The sequence below is a fragment of the Penicillium daleae genome (genome assembly GCF_028827525.1).
Source record: "Penicillium daleae strain IBT 16125 chromosome Unknown utg000002l_segment0_segment0, whole genome shotgun sequence".
Classification (NCBI taxonomy): Eukaryota; Fungi; Ascomycota; class Eurotiomycetes; order Eurotiales; family Aspergillaceae; genus Penicillium; species Penicillium daleae.
The window spans coordinates 1972975-1990165 of NW_026623150.1; the positions used below are offsets into that span (position 1 = coordinate 1972975).

A 17191-nucleotide genomic window follows, 5' to 3' on the forward strand; every position below is an offset into this window, starting at 1 on the left:
AATTACCTCCCTTAGATTCCTCTTACTATACCCGATAGTAATATTATAGGACGTTTAGATATCGGTCAGGTCTCGAACGGAGCAGCTGGCTAGGGTTATATTACCGAGACTTCGGTATTATGCCTTCGACCCTATACGGTAGGTTTTAGCGCGGCTATCACTTACGTTGCCGGAGTTATTATTAATATCTTGACTCTATATCTAGTGAATGCTAATAAGTGGTATTAGGGTTTCAAGACTAGCTGCTTCTATGCTGGTGTTGGCATTCCTTTCCTGATTGGTATATGGCTGCTTCTTCCTGAGACTAAATGGTACGAATCAGCCCTAACTCAACGTCTACGTTGATTATGAGCTCAGTGAATATAAACCACTAACTCATACGCAGATGTTCTGCCACCGAGCTCGATGAGCTATTTGAACGTAAGATTAATCCGATTCATTTTGCAAGAACGGAGACAGCGAGTCAGCGCTTGGTCAGGGCTAATAACAACGTTTAGAATAGGGGTCGGAGAGCATTAAAGATGCTATGGAATACCACAAACGTGGCACGTCCACGAAGAACGTGGCTTTGTTTTTGGAACGGTAGTAATTCCTTCATAAAGAGTATTATCATTGAATATTACCCAAGCGTTTAGACAAATACGCTCCAGTAACATGGATCTCAAAGATGACAGGCTATCCAGAATTGCCGGTGAGCCTCGGAGTGTACCTTGAAGCAGGGTCTTGGATGAACCATTTCTAAGAAGCGACAGATGGGGTTGTCAGGTTGAATAAGTATATCGATGCTGCCACTGCGGAGCGTATATCAATTGACGCCAGCTTTTTCCGCAGCTGCTTGCTCTTCCGAAGTAGCACCACATGCCAACGGACCGTCATCCAAAATCGTAGAACGACGCACATCTCTTGCCGTCATATGTTCCGTGTAAGGATTAGCACGATGCATGGATTGTCTGAAGATACCGTCAGCAATGCTTTAATCCAAGCAAAACATTTGCAGGCTTACCGATTATCCCACCACACCATGTCACCGCCAGACAGCCACTCCATACTAAAAACATACTTCAAAGACAGACCAGTTAGCAGCGCCCAACGACGGGGTGGAATTGGGCCATGTACCTTGGACTGTGTGCAATGGCCAATAAGCTCCCAAATCAGCTTCTGACTCTTCTCCAAATCTATGCCCAGGACTCTCTTAGCATGGGCTGCGAGGTACAGTGTTTTGCGACCATCGGGGGCTACTTGTACAAGCCGGTGGAATGCCGGTGGCTTTGCTGCCAGTTCATGAGGCATGGGGTTGCCGAATACAGCCGGCGATGCTAGTTTTCGAGAGTGCCAAAGGCTAAATAGTCCAGTTAGCGCGAATTCCAGATAGCCAGCCTGGGCCGCGAGAATACACACTCATGCTCAATTACGAGGTCTTCAATCTGATCTTTCTTGGCCTGGGAAAGATCACTGTAGGCCCGGCGCATGTCCGCAAAGTGAGTCCAAGATCCACCCTCCACAGGGCTCCCATGGGAAAGAAGAATTGAATATTTTGAGCGCTGTTGATGATATGAAGAGTCCTGGAAGACTAGTCAGATTTATTTAACCCCCTGATGAGTTCGCACTTACTGTATGCCACAATGCATTTCCCAGACTGTGATGATAGCGACGACTGTTCAATTTTACCAACGAGCCATCCAACTCGATACTATAGTGGTATTAGGCCGTAGATTCGTGCGGTGTTCAACTCGTGACTTACTTGGCCACATCGAACAATAATGGCTCCCCCAGACGGTCATTCTCACGTCCATAGAAGAAAGGATTGATTTCAAGCTTGTCGCCGAGTTTTTGTGAGAATGCAATGTGGCGAGCATTGTTCAAGCCTGTTTTCCGAAAGATCAATACTCCATACTTGTCTTGCAAAGCGACCAGCTGATGTATTGTTAGCCGGGTTGTTCTGCAAGAATCCGGATCCATGACTGACCTGGGCCACAATAGTGTCCGGAACAGGTTCGCTCCAATCAACTCCAAAAACCTCAGCGCCGAAAGAGCTATCTTCCGATTGGAAGACTGGCTTGATGCTGAGCGGGCCTTCTTCGATAACGTCGGCGCAACCCGTCCGGGGAGGGCAAGTATTCTCGTATTGGCGAATGTACATGTGATCTAAAGACATTACAAAAATTCGTTCCCAATCGATGTTATCAACAGTGCAAGCCGTATCTTTTTAAGTTTCCCTTTGAAGCTCGGGCTCAGTAGGGCAGTGATAAGATTGCCTATGCGCGGCAGGACAGCCGTGCGGCCCGCAGCCGATGACTCCGATCGCCGCGTCCGAGTAGATAACGGCGTCAGTCATGGCATAACGAAGCGCGCTGTCTACAACGCCCAATTGCACTCAACTTCTCTGTAGACGACAATGACAACCGCAAAAACCGTCCGCATCACCGTCGGCCCGCACCAATTCCTCGCGAATTTCGAGTCGGCTGCGCCCAAAACGGTCGAGCTCTTCCGTTCGCTCCTCCCATATCGCCAGAAACTCATCCATGTCCGATGGAGCGGCGAGGCAATGTGGATTCCGTTGGGCGAGACCGACTTCGGGATTCCCTTTGAAAACCATACAGCCCATCCAGCTTCCGGCCAGATTCTCTTATACCCGGGAGGTATTTCCGAAACCGAGTTTCTCTTCTGCTACGGCGGCGTCTCTTTTGCAAGCAAGATGGGCTCACTAGCTGCGAATCACTTCTTGACGATCATTGAAGGGAACGAGAACCTTCGTGCCCTCGGGGAATTGGTTCTTTGGAAGGGTGCTCAGGATGTGTTGTTTGAGTTGATCAATGACGAGAAGTAAATGAAGATCTGAATAGAACGTGATATTAAAAAGGCAAGTGGGAACTAACTACAAGTATAATATATAGAAATCCTCGGTCGGTCAAGCTATAAGCATTCCGTTCATGTTCCATTCGGGGTGGTCGCCCGTTTCGCCGAGAAGGCTTCCCGCCCAGTCCACACCGGAATCATTCATGAATTCCAGAAGAGACTGGAATGCCAAATCGTTTACTTCTTCGGTAGTTTGGGTATTGTCGTGGTCAGAGGCAATGACAAGAGAAGTGGCATAGCGAACAATGCCTTGAAAGTCACGAGCGAAATGGAAAGCCGCGGTCGGACAGACACCATCGAATATTTCCAGCACAAGATGGAGGAGTCTGGTCAAAATGGCACAGGAAGATGAGGGAAGGCGCGTGGTACTCGTGTGGAGGCTTTCAGTTTGGGGGCATATCTGAAGATTTTCTTTTTATGGAATCGGAGTTAAAACATAGAGCATTACCCAAAGAATAACGTCGACGGGGGTCCCTACCATCGATAATGCCTCTCATATAGCAAATGACTAAGAATGTTGCTGCAAACGTATATGAAATCCAGGTCGAGTCCACCGCATAGTAAAGTCGGCCGATGGATCCGGGATCGGCATGGAAAGGGCCATCCGGGAAGCTTGAGGGACTCTGTGAATCCAGTCGCCAGACAAAGTCAGCCCCGTAGGCTGATAAGGACAGTATCATTTGTGCAGCTGCTGTCAGACTAATTTTTAGTGGCTCGCGGGGTGTTGCCTGTATTGAGTCTGCCGGCGGTTGTGATGGGGCAGAGAGTAATGGTGCAAGAGAGGCGCTGTTTAAGGAAAGCCGATACCACTATGGCAGTCGTCAGTTGGAGAGAAATTTTTTCCTATTCACAAGGTTTCGACGTACTCGAAGAGAGTTGAAGGGAAGTTGGTTATGTTGAGATTCAGTGTTTCCTGACGGTGGTCAGTAATAGAAAATGATATCGGAACACTAACATACGTAAAATAGGAAACCAGGTTCTAGCCAGGCCCGTTAGCAACGCTTTGTGTCTGAAGTATAGGAAGACAACGGTTACCTCTCCCATGAATCCAATTCCTTGTTCAACTTCTGGAGACTATGTGCCTGCAAACGACGCCCCGAAATATCGCCACAGCTGCACATCGCTCGATAAACAAACCCCACGAGCTCCACAAGTGCAGTCACCCGAACGTCCCCCGGGTACTGCGTCCTGCTGTGCGAGCTGAAGGTCTGGGCGACCTGTACCGATAAAGCCGGATCAACCGACGCAGGAAGACCTGAGGTGAGCATTAAATTGAAGTTGCAGGTAAGCAGATTGTACCATACTCGCAGCCGGCTAACGTCGTTTTTGGAAGGATCCTTGGTGTGCTCTCGAAATGGTGCTATAGCAGACCGCTCGAGACCCAACAGAGTGGCATATCGTAACGCTAGCCCCAGAACAGCCCAGGCACTGATCTCGTTGTATCGACTACTGGGCGAGCGAGACAAATTCTCGCCACTGTCAAGCTCATCTTCATCCTCTCGAGTGGAAGGCATCCACTGAGCATAGAGAAGAAGCACCCTGATGGAATCCAAGGTCACATCTGACGGGGTAGGCCGGAGAAGCAGTCTGGAGACTGCCTTATCAAGCAAACTTGTGAGGTTGTTGAAGCTCGGATGAACAGCATCCCTTGAGGCTCTTCTTTAGGTGATAAGTGTCAGTCTGCTCGGGTATTTGGATGGGGCCGACTTACTGTCGAATGTCATTATTCCAAAATCGGGTTCCAACAGAGCATATCGCCAGAATCAAGGTTGGGGAGTGGCGACCCGGCTCATGCCACGAGTAACAAATGTCCTCGTCAAGCACAGGGGCTGAAGGATGACAGTGTTGGAAGAATCTGGACGTCGGAATCAGTCCAATTTCGTTTTGTCGAGATAGGGTGGGGAAATACGCACATATCGATCGCATGTTGCGACTCGTGCACTGAAAGCAGACCCTGGGATATGGGATCAAAGGTGTTTGCAAATATTGGCTTCGCCAACGAAGTCGGCTCATATTCCGTTTTTGATTCGTCTGTTGCCAGCGCGCCTAGCGATCGAAGCGTTGCAATGGGTGCGCCCAAGTCAATGCCATCCACTGCTGATCCAGGAGTGCGAGACGCGCCAGTTCGGCTTGGTGAGATTGATTGTTGCGGGCTCTCGGCGATCAGGCTGTTATTTTCTGGTTCGGTATTTCCATTCTTCACCTTGTCCGGCAAACCCGGCTCGCCTAGCAAAGAACCTCTTTCTAGCTCGCGAATTCGGGCTTCATGGTGATTAACTCTGTTGAATATCTCAGCTTCTGCCTGGTAGATACCAATACGATTGACTTTACTGCGCGTGGAGCTCTACAACCAACTGCGCCAAACGTGAGGGACTTTGTGTCACATCTAAAGTGGGCGGTCGGTCGGTTTCAAAGGAACAAGTGATGGACAATTTCTGGCATCGCTTGCATGGAGCCTGCAAATCAGCTGCCAGAGAGGGTGGCAAGCACCGCTGCTTCCTAGCGCGACACTAAATTTCAAGGACTTGTCATTGATTGATCGCAGATGGAACTATTGTAGGGACAATACCCTACCTGTAGGCAGGCACGAGAGATGCGGCGCACCTTGGCTGGGCGCTCATCATCTGTGCTAGGATTGTCGGTTGATAATCTGGTCGGAACATGAGCCGACATATTGAATCGAGTGCACCGGGCGAAAGTGGAGAGGAAACATTCGAAACCCTGTCAACGTTGGAGGGATATTCCAACGCTGCCTAGGCAGCTTATCAGGCTTTATCTTCGCGCGGCTGATAAGCGTTTGGAACAATGATTGGCTGCTCACCTGATCTATACTTCTACACTGTATTGACTTCGTTTGGCTGGATCAACGATACAGTAAATGGCCCCAAGTCTTGAATTCGATTCTAAAATATGGAGAATGGAAAACTTAAAGCGCTTTTGATAGCTATTCATCCAATGCTCGCAAGTCGCCCAGGTAAAGGATTTCTGAGCTAGCGACCAAACACCAGCACTATGCGCTAGCACATTCATCCTTTCCACGTTGTAGGCCATGTTGGCGCTATTCATATAGCCAATTCGCCACGCGGTAGGGATCTTGATCAGTACGGGGCGATTTATGGCTTAATTGGCTTGGTCCACGCTTTACATACTGTCCGTCCCGTACCTTGCCCACTGCCTTGCCGTTTGCCCACATCACCTTACCCCGAAGAATTGTATACCGAGGCCAGTTGACGAACTCTATTCCTTCATAGGGAGTGTCTGCGGGGAAGTCTGTTAGCTTGACCACACAGCAAGACTTAGATCAATGCCACTCACAGTCGACATTATGATGCAGCATGGAGTTATGTAGACGGAAAGGTGTAAAAGCTTTTTCCGGGTGCCACTAGAGTTGCAATGAATGGTTAAAGAACTTTCATATTGCTTAAATGCATGGTAGCTTACAATCACAAAATCTGCGTCGGATCCTGGCATCAATGCCCCTTTCTTGGGATATAGTCCGTACTGTACGCCGGTCAATTACGCAATACACTTCAGATTGTTTCAACCTGATTCTTACCAATTTTGCAGGGTTGGTGGATGTCAACTCCACAAATCTCTGGGGAGTGATGCGACCAGTTGCTAGCGCCCCGGTATAGAGCAAGGGCAGTCTTGTCTCCACGCCAGGGATCCCATTTGGAATGAAGCGGAATGCGCCCTGCTTCCGCTCCAATAAATTCTTCAGGCCATGACATTCGCTAATTGTCTCACCCTCCATACTCTCAGGATGTTCAAGGACACCCGAGGGCTTTCCGTGGGGGTGGTCGTAACGGAATGGGCAATGATCGGAGGAGTAGATGGTGAATGTACCATTTGAGAGGCCACTTTTGGTTAGTCAGTATTTTCTCCTTCAGCTCGAGAGGATTCGGACTTTACACAAAAAGTTCTTCATGATCCAAAGTACTCGGTGGCGGGGGCGGAGAGCAAATCATCTTGCTGTTTTCAAAACAGGTGGGTGAATGAAAGCGCTTCTACAAAACAACTTGGTAAATAGGCCACCGAGTTCCAATTTTGCTGATGGACACGGATACTTACTAGGTCGTTCCAGGTCAAATGGAAATACTGAGGGCATGTTTCGGCATAAACAGGCAGGCCCATTGTTTGTGCTTGGCGAACGTTGGCTGCACCAAGCTACTTCCATTAGAAACGGATTTCCATTTGGATAATCGGTGTCAACATACTACTGATCCAACATGGACAAACAGAATGGGGTTCTGAATCAGCTGCGCAAGAGCGATGGCTCGCGTTGTAGCTTCCCCCTCGACAATTGGGGGTCGTGATAAAGCGTGGTAGTAAGGCGCTGGTTAGTTTTAGCAAGGGAAGGTAAGTGCACAGACTTTTTTTTCTTTTTTCTTTCCATGAGCACATACCGGCCATTCCTTTTTCCTCGAGCTTTCCTATATCTCTATTAGTCTCATTCTGATCAACATTGGGCCTCAACCTTTTTTTTTACCTGTGAGCCACTGAATCATATCACCATTCTCAGCATGTATCATCTGCAAGATTAGCATGGCTAATATTCAAGGCACTGAAAGAACACACCGTAGTGATGGCGTTCTTCCTAGCTTCAAACATCACGTCCAGCAGTTGCGAGTCGGTCAGCCGCTGGGTATCGTAAGTCAGGAAGAGCTTGCAACTGCTGATCCCCCAGTCTTTGACCAGAACAGGAAGCTCGTTTTCGAGAATATCCTGATCATTCCGAACGATGATAATATGGAACGCATAATCCGCATAGGAACCTGTCTCTTCAGCCCGAGCATTGTATGTTTCGACTACCTTGAGCAAACTGCGATCCTCTTCCGCGCGAGTTTGAGTTGCAAAGGTGATAATAGTCGTGGTTCCACCAGCAATAGCACTTAGGGACCCTGTTTCAAAATTGTCGGCGCACTCTCCCCCAAGGCCATGCGGTCCTGTTAAAGATGATGTCAAAACCAGAAGTTGCACGTTTTACGATGGATATGACTTGATAACATACCGGTCTTCAAATCTTGGCATAGGTGGACATGGGCATCAATGCCTCCAGGCATTACATAGGCCCCTCTGCACACAAAGAAAGGGTTAAATTCTCTTTATGAAGCTCCAAATACGACATACTCAGCATCTATGACCTCCGCCCCAGATAATTCATCGTCAGCGAACGAGTCAACAAGAGCGCGTATCTTTCCATTCTTAACGCCGATACAACATGCACTTTATTAGATCAGCCTCTTTGAACTACCTCAAATATGGACAAGCTGGGTACCTAATGTCACTGGCAGTTACAATGACTGCATTGATGATAATTAGATCAAATATCTTGGCCATTTCGGGGGTTGCGGATATAGAGGACGGTTGGTCAGTGCGATGAGTTATAGCACTGTTGAATTTACGGCCCATGCGGCCTGCCAGCCGATCGGGCTGTTGCCGCGTCTTATCATGGCCGCGCACGATAAGGATCGTTATCATGGCTCTTCAGTCATGGCCGATGGAGATAAGGGGGATATACTTTGGCGTAATCGAGGATCCGCCCGTGGCCCTTATCTGGCTGTTTTGAATTGGTCAAGGTTTTGGCTTAATATCTGGTTAACTATATCTTGCACACATGTTTATCGCATGGCAGCGAGGACGCCTTTGGCCTTGCAGCCGAACAATGGGAATGAAATTATCCACATTTGAAAATTCCCAACCCCGAAGGGACGATCCAAGCCTCTTTTACGATACACTTTTGTAATTTTATTGATGGTACGTTTAACTAAATGGAGCGACTATGACTTTCCGAAGGTTGCCCACGAGGAGCTGTCAATTGATGAACTTTGCATACTATCTGCTGAAAAGATTCTAGTTACAAATACCTCTATACTTGATGCTTCTCAGATATTCTCAGAGATCTTTTTCCAGGTGCTCTTGGGCGGTTCCTAAGCCAGCGGGTATTAGTTACATAACTTGCAGCGCCAATATGAGTGCATCACTTACGTCGTCGGGTATGGCAACCGAAGAACCAGTCACAAAATCCATCTCAGTATAGCCAATCATCTTCGATTTATTCCAGAACTTGTAGCCAAAGTAAAGCACGGCGAAGAATGGGAGAGGGAAGTATGTGGTGATGAACGAAGAGACATCAAAGGAATGGACTTCATTGAAAGTTAGTAACGCCGATCAGACAAATGTAGACGCACACTCACTGAAGGCACTGAAGCCACCAAAAATCATAACCATGGTAGTAATTGAGATTCCATCTGAGAGTATCAATAGTGAGAAGGATTCCAAATGTTCGATGTCATTGGGACACTTACAGTAAGACAGATAGGGTTGTAAAGGGGCCCTGTATGCCAAAGTCTTGCGGTCAATACCCTGCACCTTCAAACCTTTGTGCCAGCGAATGCTGGTCCACAGAATACCGGTCCACGAGATCATGCCACACATGGCGGTCATATTCGAAACTTTTGCAGAGTTAGCTTATAAACCTGACCTAGCTCTTGATGGAAAGGGGTTGCCCTCACAGTATCCGAAGACTGTGCCCGCTTCTCCCGAGGCGGCTGCCATGAAGGAGAGTAAAGCGAATACTGCACAGAATAGGAAGCAAACCCAAGGGAAGCCATCTTTACGGGTCTTCAAAAAGATCTTGGGGACATGTCCTTTCACAGCGAGTCCGTACAGTGTACGCGTAGAGACAAAGAGATCAGCGATTCCAGCAGACCATGCACTGATAAGGAGAGCAGCGTTGATTATAGATGGCAGAACGGAGATGCCGGAATTCTTTTCCCAATTCATCAGCCAATAATTGCAGTTGAGAGGAAAAACTTATGACTCACAGCGATCGCGATGACAAAGGGGCTTTTGGCTGCCGTCGAAGAGAGGTCAAGGGACGGGTCTGATGGGGAGACGAGCAGTCCAATCTAATGTCGTCAGTTGACAGTCTGGACACGTTTAATGCAAGCAATCCTACCAAAAAAGCACTGCAAACATAAACTGCGGGTTACGAATATCAGTATGAGTATTATTAAATGGGACAAAGGAAGCTCACAAAGAACAAGTCTTATCCAGACGCTCTTGATGGCCCGGGGAACGTTTTTTTGGGGCTGTGGAAAGTACCAAAGTCAGATCTACTCGAAAATGTTACATTATATAGAGCACGTACGTTGGAGGTTTCAGCTGCCGCGATTGCTGTGATTTCAGATCCAATGAAGGCAAATGCCGCATTAATTAGTACTGCGAAGTTGTCAGTAAAGTGACAGGGTAGGGTGTACTCATACTCTCTTACCGCTGAAAAAGCCAAGGAAGCGCCCCTTGGCACCACCTGCCACGGAAATATGTTAGGTATTGCATGGATCTCCCAATTTCGAAGATGTGGCTCACCAATATCTTGATACTGTTGGAAGCCACCAGTTTCATTCCAGAACTTGAACCCAATAGCTTTGTGATTCGGGCCACCACCAGCACTGATAATAATACCGGAGATAATGAGACCGATAATTGTCAAGACCTGTGTTTTTTGTCAGGCGCCTGGTGTATTTCGGATTAAAGAGCCGAAGATAATACTTTTATCGAACAGAACCAAAACTCCATCTCGCCGAACACACGAGTTCCAGCATAATTGACAAGGAACTGCTGGAAGTCAACACCACAGAGCACTTCAGATGAACCAGGACCACATACGACAACAATCAGCATAAGTCCTACCCACATAGCATTATTGCAGATACCGGCGGTGCAGGTGGAATCTGTCTGTCCTGCCGGGGTCCAGTAGGAGATAAGTACAGCGGCAGCAGAAATCTCGGCCGGCAAAACAACTGGGAGAATCAGAAATAGCAGGTCAATTCGGGGGACTGGATATTCGTACTGATGTAGCTAAAGGTTTTTGTTAGGACCCATAGGAAGGGGGTGGGGCTTGGTATCTGCTTACTTATACCAAAACAAAATACCCATAGCAAATCCCAGCTCTGGAGAATTGAAACGACTAGCGAGAGCAAACTGGCCTCCCGCCATGGGAAATTGGGACACCATTTCACCAAGAGCGACCTAACAACGCGTGTTAGGCTAGTTGAATACGCGACTGCGAGGAGGTTACTGCAAGTCTTACCATTACCGAAAACAAAAGCGAAGCCATGATGCAGTAGCCAAGAAGTAAACCTGCAGGACCACCATGTTGCAAATCACTGCCCGTTCCCAAGAAGAGACCAGTGCCCTGACTAGTGTAAGAATAGGTGAAATCAGGTGGTAGCTTGAATCACTCACAATGACACCTCCAATTGCAATCATTTGTCTGGTATTATCAGATATTGGACAAGTCTTCGGTCGAAACAGTTTAACACTCACAGATGACGCGGCTGAATGCGATCAGTTAGCTTCACGAAAACCGAGGGCTGGGAGTTAAATGGTACCTTGAGCTTCCGCTGAAGACCATGATTGAGGTCTTGGTTCTCTGCTGTTCCATTCTCAACGGAGACTTCATTGGCAGCGAAGCCCATATCTTGCTTTTTCTACAAAGTTGTGACTTGATTAGTACAAAAAGGTTTCGCCGTACTCGCCCTGATTGACAGTTCGCCTGCAGATTGGTACATACCTCGTCCTGGATCATGTCGATATTGATGTAATCGAATGACAAAGTGAGCGTAGAATCAAGGGAAAATGAGGCATCGATGGGTTTATTTAGCTTTCGACGCAACCAATAGCCCTAAAGCTTAAGCCTGGTCCAATCGCTTCTCCTGAAGGCCGACTGATAACGGCGCGGGTCCATCGGAGCCTTCCCGCAATTGCTTATCAGGCTCCATCGGGCTGGATGCCGAGGGGGCCGACTGATAAGTAGAGGAGGCATTCCTATGCGAACAGAGGCAAATCCAGAGAAAGGCTAAGGTGGAATACGATATCACTCACGACGAAACGGTGTTTTCTTTCGACGATAATTTGTGACCATGGCCGATTCGTTCCAGACACGGGTGCTGCGACCCGGAGTCTATGCGCCGCTGCCCACCTTTTTCGACGACAACCAGGAAATCGACTATGATTGCTACAAGAAACATCTTCTCAGTATGCTCCATCGTCAATCTTAATACTGAACAAAATCATCTAATGCCGATGTTCGCAGACTTGGCCACCAAGGGCATGGGTAAGTTGTCGCAGGTGGAATGCAAAGCCAACTACTAATAAATCTCCACTCCCAAAAGTCCCAATATGTGCCGGTTCGCTGGGAGAGGCAGTTCACTTGGTAAGCCACCCTGTCAAGTAGTCAGCATTGCAGTGCTTAATGGAAATAGAGCTTCGCTGAGCGAACAGCTCTCATTCGCTTCATTCGGGGTACTTTAGATGAAGCTGGGCTCCGGTCAACGCCAATAGTGGCCGGAGTGGGCGGCTCGAGCACGAGAGAGACAATTCAACTGGCACAGGCAGCAGCAGAAGCTGGAGCGTAAGTCCTACTAAGGTTGTATTGTTTGAATCTCGTTCTAACTCAGTGCAGAGATGCCGGGATGGTGATACTACCTGCTTATTACGCCGCAAGTCTCAATACCGACCAAGAACAAGTTCTTCAATACTTTATTGATATCTGTCAAGGCTCACCAGTGAGTTATCAAGCGAAAATAAATGCGACCTCTCTCACAGTATCATTGACTTAGTCGTAGATACCAATTTTGCTGTACAATTTCCCAGCGAATGCCGGTGGCCAGGATATTTCGTCGGAAGTTATTCGTGCAGTCATGAAGCAGGCGCCCAATCTGTGTGGTGTCAAACTGACGTGAGTAGAACTGGGGTGGTTCGGTTGGCCTTGTTCTGCTCTTCGCTAACTTGCAGACAGATGCGGTGGCAGCATTGCCAAGTTGCTTCGTCTGAATGCCGCTATTTCCGAGGACCCGTCTATGTCGAGCGATAGAAAGTTTCCCTTCCTTATGCTTGACGGACTCATTGCGGATCTTACGCCGTGGATGAAATGTGGAGGCCATGGGACTGTGAGTGGCATACCGAATTTTGCTCCGGTAGCCTCCATGAGACTTTGGGTGTTGCTCAACACTCCTTCTCCGACCGAGGAGGAGGCCAGAGAAACCAAAGAGATACAGGCAATCCTCTCTCGAGCTGATGTAGCTGCTGTTCCTGGTGGCATCCGCGCGATGAGTCAGTTACTTCTCCAGGCTGTTTGTGATCATCTACTGACCCTGTGCTCAGAATACGCTTTAAATAAAATGCATGGATATGGGATTGCACCACGAAGACCTCTTCTTCCACTGAAGAATGCCGAAGGAGAGCAGTTCATGAATGCTTTGGAAGAAATGCTTCAGCTCGAGCGAAAGTTGATGGAAGCGTAGATGATTCGCAAAAGATGTACTGTTTCGATCGCTACTTTACGAACGTGGATAATCCATGGCACATTAGCATGCTGAATACGAGATCAAGGCTCCAAATAAATTTTGGCACCGGCCACATAAAATATGCTGAACATGACCATATCGATGGCACTCAAATCAATTACCACTGCTCTGGTCCTGCATATTTTGGTGCAGTTACACAGCACGGTACGAATAACTAACCCCTTGCATGTGCTCTTCTGTCGAAACACAGGCAAATATGGAGAAACTGATGTGCCTGGTAGGTTGGAGATGAAGCCACGACCAACCCTAGATTTTCCCTCTCAATATTCTCCACCTCCATCTTTCCACATGTGATTCCGTATTTCTAACTCTAAGTTATCCCTCGCTGTTGATGACTGGACACCGATGCTTTGAGATGAGCTTCACCGGGAGAGGGAGAGACACCAAAAGACCCAAGAGGAACTTTCTCAGCAAAGAGAAATGCATTTATTAGGCTGCAAGATCTGCTACATGCAGCCAGATCGCTGGGTGACGATTCTGTGGGCACATGGTCTGCGAGTTATGCGCAGGAAATCTTGAAACAACGGAGAGGTGTCCCATCTGCCGAGCACTAATAACGGGACATTTCGAATGCTACCCCTTTGCAGGATAAAGCATGTATGTCTAGTTCAATCACTCCAGCCAAGCACGGAAGCCGTTTTCCCATGTTGCTCTCTCCACCCGTCTACTTTCGCGCCACACCTCTTCCCGTTGAATAGCTTCGAGTGTGAACATGGTGATTTTAGTTGTTGAGACATGAAGCGGTAACTTACTGCCCAGGCGGGTTTTATATTGAGTGACCCACTTTCCTTTGTGGTTTGTACATACTGTGGTGGGGGATCCATTGACATTATTTGGCTTAGTGGTTTTTGCCTTGCGGCTTGTTTGTTTGGTTTGTCCTGGTGGATTTGAGCAAAAATCGTGTGCTTTAGACGCAGACATAGACATCAAGGGACATACAGTACACGAAGGCCGATGGACACGCACTAGACGAAGTTTTCCTCGAAGCTATTTGACTCTATCGTTTTTCTGATTCTTGCTGTCGAGCCTGACGTTCCCTCGATTCTTCTGAGGTGACAGCAGGATCTACTGTTGGTGGTTTGTTTGTTTCTCTCTCGTGCCTGGACCTGTCCGTACCGACCGGACTGCCTTGCGCTTTCCAATTTAATACATATACAAGTAAAACTTTGTATGCCAGTGACAGGTATCGGGGGAGGACGAACTAACAAGCCAATACCGACACACACCTGGCCTTTCTTGATCATGTATATCCATCCATGAACTTATGCTGAAACTGGTGACACGCCTACTTCCAACATTTGCATCCAAATTGGGAGACTTTCGCGCGACACCAATGGACTCAGCCAATTGTATGCTTTTTATTTATTTCTCACTTATCGAAGAAGAATCAACTTACAGGAACGAGAATGAGGTATCACTTGCTGAGCATCAGAGAGGTTATTCACAATACCCTCCTGTATTACGTTAGAGGTATGGACTTTCGTACATGAAAGGACGTGAAATCTTCCATAATCGTGGCACTAAGATTAGTGTGCACGAACGATTTCTTCTACGGTTTTATGCACCAGACGCAATTCCAACATTAGCTATTCTATAAATTAGTAGTTATAGCTAGGTAGATACTTATTATAGATTTTATCCTCCTCCTACTTAGATTCCTAGAGCTATAGGATAGCCTTTAGAAGTAGTTAGCTTATAGGATTAGGATTATTATTATATAAGGGACTTAGACTAACTATAGTTAGACTATATAGTATAGGGGTTCCGGAAATATCTCTAGGTAGGAGGGAATATTAAGAACCCTATTCCTATAGCTTAGGATCTTAAGGCTAGGAGATATAGTTAGTGGATTATAGGCTATCGATTATATTTTTATACGATCGACGTAAGTTAAACTATATACTAAGAAGGAATAAAAGCGGTAGTAGAGAGCGGGAACTATAGGTAATATAAAAGAAACCTATAATAGCCTAATAGGTTACTCCTCTATAGTAGTAGTATAGCCTTTGTTGGCAAAAACAATGCGTCTGGTGCATTAAACCGTATAAGAACAATCGTTCGTGCGCACTAGTCAAAGTGCCACGATTATGGAAGAGAGACGAATCAGGATAGAACACAATCGGCAGATCAGACAGAAGAATCAAGCAGTGGAAGGTTGATTCGGATGGTCTACTATGCCCGGTAATTCTACCCGTGATAAAAGAGATGTTCTCTACACCCTATGGTCGTATGTACTGGATATACTATTATGTAGAACTATATAGTGTATGTTCATGGGAACGTCATGGGAATGTGAGCGCACAATATTGTGGAACGACTTAAAGGCTAAGGTATTGTTCCGTGAGACACGGCGGAACAGATTCATAAGCACATCATGCGTTAGGTTTCCAGGGCTGTTGGATATCATTTCCAAGCCCCATCATCTTTTCAAACCATTATCAGAATACTCGGTTCAACCAAGCCGCCATAGCCTGAAACTGAGAGCCAGGGGGAAGCTTCAAGCCAAAGTCCGTGATAGGCTCGACATGAATCTCGCGAGCGATACGACTAATCAAAACGTCGGGATGTTCGGACTTTTTATTCAAAGAGAAATGGTGAGATAAGAATCAATATCGAATAAGGTAAGCCATACCTTGATCCTGTGTGCCAGGGTCATTATTGAATCCAAAAGGACCTCATCTCCTCCAACTCCGATAAAGATCTTTTCAACGGGAAGGGGTTTCCACCATCCCGCAGATGCCTCAGCCGGATGGCTATATTCATCACACTGGGAATCACCAAAAAGCGCCTGGGCCCATAAACTCAGAGACTTAGCCGAAATAGCGTCTCGGTCCGCATTCTTGTGGAAACTTTCATGATTAGTTCGGAAATCAATCCACGGCGATAACAGAAGTGCACCGCGGAGATTTGCATTCAGTGCCAGAGTTGATACACTGCTGTGCGGATGGGGGTGAGCGAGATGCGATAGCACTGAAAGTACAAGATGGGCACCGGACGAGTCGCCTCGGAGTATAATATCCGAGGGGCGTTTACCCAGGATTTCGATCGCGTACCGAAGAAGAGATACAGCCTGCTCGAGTTGCCGGGGCCATCGGCCATACGGAGCTAGATCATAGGCCAGAAATAATATCCCTGTGTCTTGGCCGTGTTTCTTAAGATCTTTGGCAAGTGCGTCAACGAGATCGAAATGCCCTGGTAATGCGGGGATGCAGTATCCTCCGCCGGGGAAGTAGATTATCAGTTTCTCGCCCTTGGGATTGCCGATCCAAAAAGCCGCAGCGCCATCGGAGAGCGTGACAATACTGGGTGTGATGTTTTGACGTTGCATGAGGGTTTCATAGGCATTTTGAGCTGACTCAGGTGGGAGGATATATCTATAGTCAGGTTCGTTGCAAGGTTAGCGCCTGCTGTATATGCATGACAATAAGACTTATTATAGAAGCGGAAGGTGTCATTACTTACTGGATCTGCTCTATGGAAGCAGTTCCAAAGAAAGAACGTGCAAATGACAGAGCGATATGCTTGTATGCTGTAGCCCATCCCGCTTCGCCGCGAAAGGGCGCGGTGATAGCAGACCAAACTGCAACGGCGACTTCAAAAACATGCGTGGATGTGTCAGACGGAAACCTCATTGATCAACAAGGGGAAAATCCAATCACTTACGGGATTTGCCAGCTGCAAACCCCAGGCCTAGCCATATACTCACCATCGGCGGTGGGTACTGTTTGAGAGATTCTTATACTGAACACGTAGAATAAGTAGGGAATGAAATGCCAGCAACGTGATTCAGAAGGCAGTCAAGCTTTAGCATTAAATTCAAAAGTAAAACACAGTTGTGAACGGGGGCTGTTCTTGGCCCGAACTCTCGGCGGAGAAGATAGATTAACCCAAGGTACATAGTCTGTTCCCATCCCCCGTTTAGCCCATAATGCACGACTCCAGATTTACTGGGGCGTAGTGCA

At 47.4% G+C, this 17191-nt stretch overlaps 7 protein-coding genes across 7 annotated transcripts; 2 read left to right on the plus strand and 5 right to left on the minus strand.

The window, feature by feature from the left end:
• Window positions 1–805: 805 nt before the first annotated feature.
• On the minus strand, window positions 806–2155 carry N7458_001729 (TauD/TfdA dioxygenase family protein; the record flags this gene model as incomplete). Its single annotated transcript, XM_056905112.1, has 6 exons — window positions 806–950; window positions 1004–1339; window positions 1399–1562; window positions 1612–1690; window positions 1742–1914; window positions 1967–2155. 6 exons carry the CDS (start codon window positions 2153–2155, stop codon window positions 806–808), a joined length of 1086 nt encoding a protein of 361 aa, XP_056769219.1.
• A 240-nt stretch (window positions 2156–2395) lies between these two features.
• Window positions 2396–2827, plus strand: N7458_001730 (uncharacterized protein; the record flags this gene model as incomplete). Its single annotated transcript, XM_056905113.1, has 1 exon — window positions 2396–2827. One exon carries the CDS (start codon window positions 2396–2398, stop codon window positions 2825–2827), a length of 432 nt encoding a protein of 143 aa, XP_056769220.1.
• A 1060-nt stretch (window positions 2828–3887) lies between these two features.
• Window positions 3888–4370, minus strand: N7458_001731 (fungal specific transcription factor domain-containing protein; the record flags this gene model as incomplete). Its single annotated transcript, XM_056905114.1, has 1 exon — window positions 3888–4370. The coding sequence occupies one exon, from the start codon at window positions 4368–4370 to the stop codon at window positions 3888–3890; it is 483 nt and encodes a 160-aa protein (XP_056769221.1).
• A 1544-nt stretch (window positions 4371–5914) lies between these two features.
• On the minus strand, window positions 5915–8337 carry N7458_001732 (hydantoinase/dihydropyrimidinase family protein; the record flags this gene model as incomplete). The annotated part of the gene is made up of 13 exons (XM_056905115.1): window positions 5915–6114; window positions 6172–6238; window positions 6298–6357; window positions 6413–6716; window positions 6769–6863; window positions 6928–7023; window positions 7074–7192; window positions 7263–7289; window positions 7346–7388; window positions 7435–7802; window positions 7868–7932; window positions 7987–8082; window positions 8135–8337. The coding sequence occupies 13 exons, from the start codon at window positions 8335–8337 to the stop codon at window positions 5915–5917; spliced, it is 1743 nt and encodes a 580-aa protein (XP_056769222.1).
• Window positions 8338–8741: 404 nt separating this feature from the next.
• N7458_001733 (Amino acid/polyamine transporter I) lies at window positions 8742–11449 on the minus strand (the record flags this gene model as incomplete). Its single annotated transcript, XM_056905116.1, has 19 exons — window positions 8742–8786; window positions 8845–9002; window positions 9054–9107; window positions 9165–9311; window positions 9372–9627; window positions 9684–9767; window positions 9818–9840; window positions 9896–9950; window positions 10010–10080; window positions 10133–10168; window positions 10228–10354; window positions 10411–10661; window positions 10712–10719; window positions 10775–10890; window positions 10952–11056; window positions 11107–11134; window positions 11188–11198; window positions 11253–11351; window positions 11435–11449. The coding sequence occupies 19 exons, from the start codon at window positions 11447–11449 to the stop codon at window positions 8742–8744; spliced, it is 1689 nt and encodes a 562-aa protein (XP_056769223.1).
• A 334-nt stretch (window positions 11450–11783) lies between these two features.
• N7458_001734 (dihydrodipicolinate synthase family protein) lies at window positions 11784–13166 on the plus strand (the record flags this gene model as incomplete). The annotated part of the gene is made up of 8 exons (XM_056905117.1): window positions 11784–11898; window positions 11957–11977; window positions 12036–12076; window positions 12126–12274; window positions 12326–12428; window positions 12489–12601; window positions 12662–12975; window positions 13027–13166. The coding sequence occupies 8 exons, from the start codon at window positions 11784–11786 to the stop codon at window positions 13164–13166; spliced, it is 996 nt and encodes a 331-aa protein (XP_056769224.1).
• Window positions 13167–15667: 2501 nt separating this feature from the next.
• Window positions 15668–16938, minus strand: N7458_001735 (esterase; the record flags this gene model as incomplete). The annotated part of the gene is made up of 4 exons (XM_056905118.1): window positions 15668–15802; window positions 15862–16603; window positions 16692–16821; window positions 16893–16938. The coding sequence occupies 4 exons, from the start codon at window positions 16936–16938 to the stop codon at window positions 15668–15670; spliced, it is 1053 nt and encodes a 350-aa protein (XP_056769225.1).
• Window positions 16939–17191: the final 253 nt, after the last annotated feature.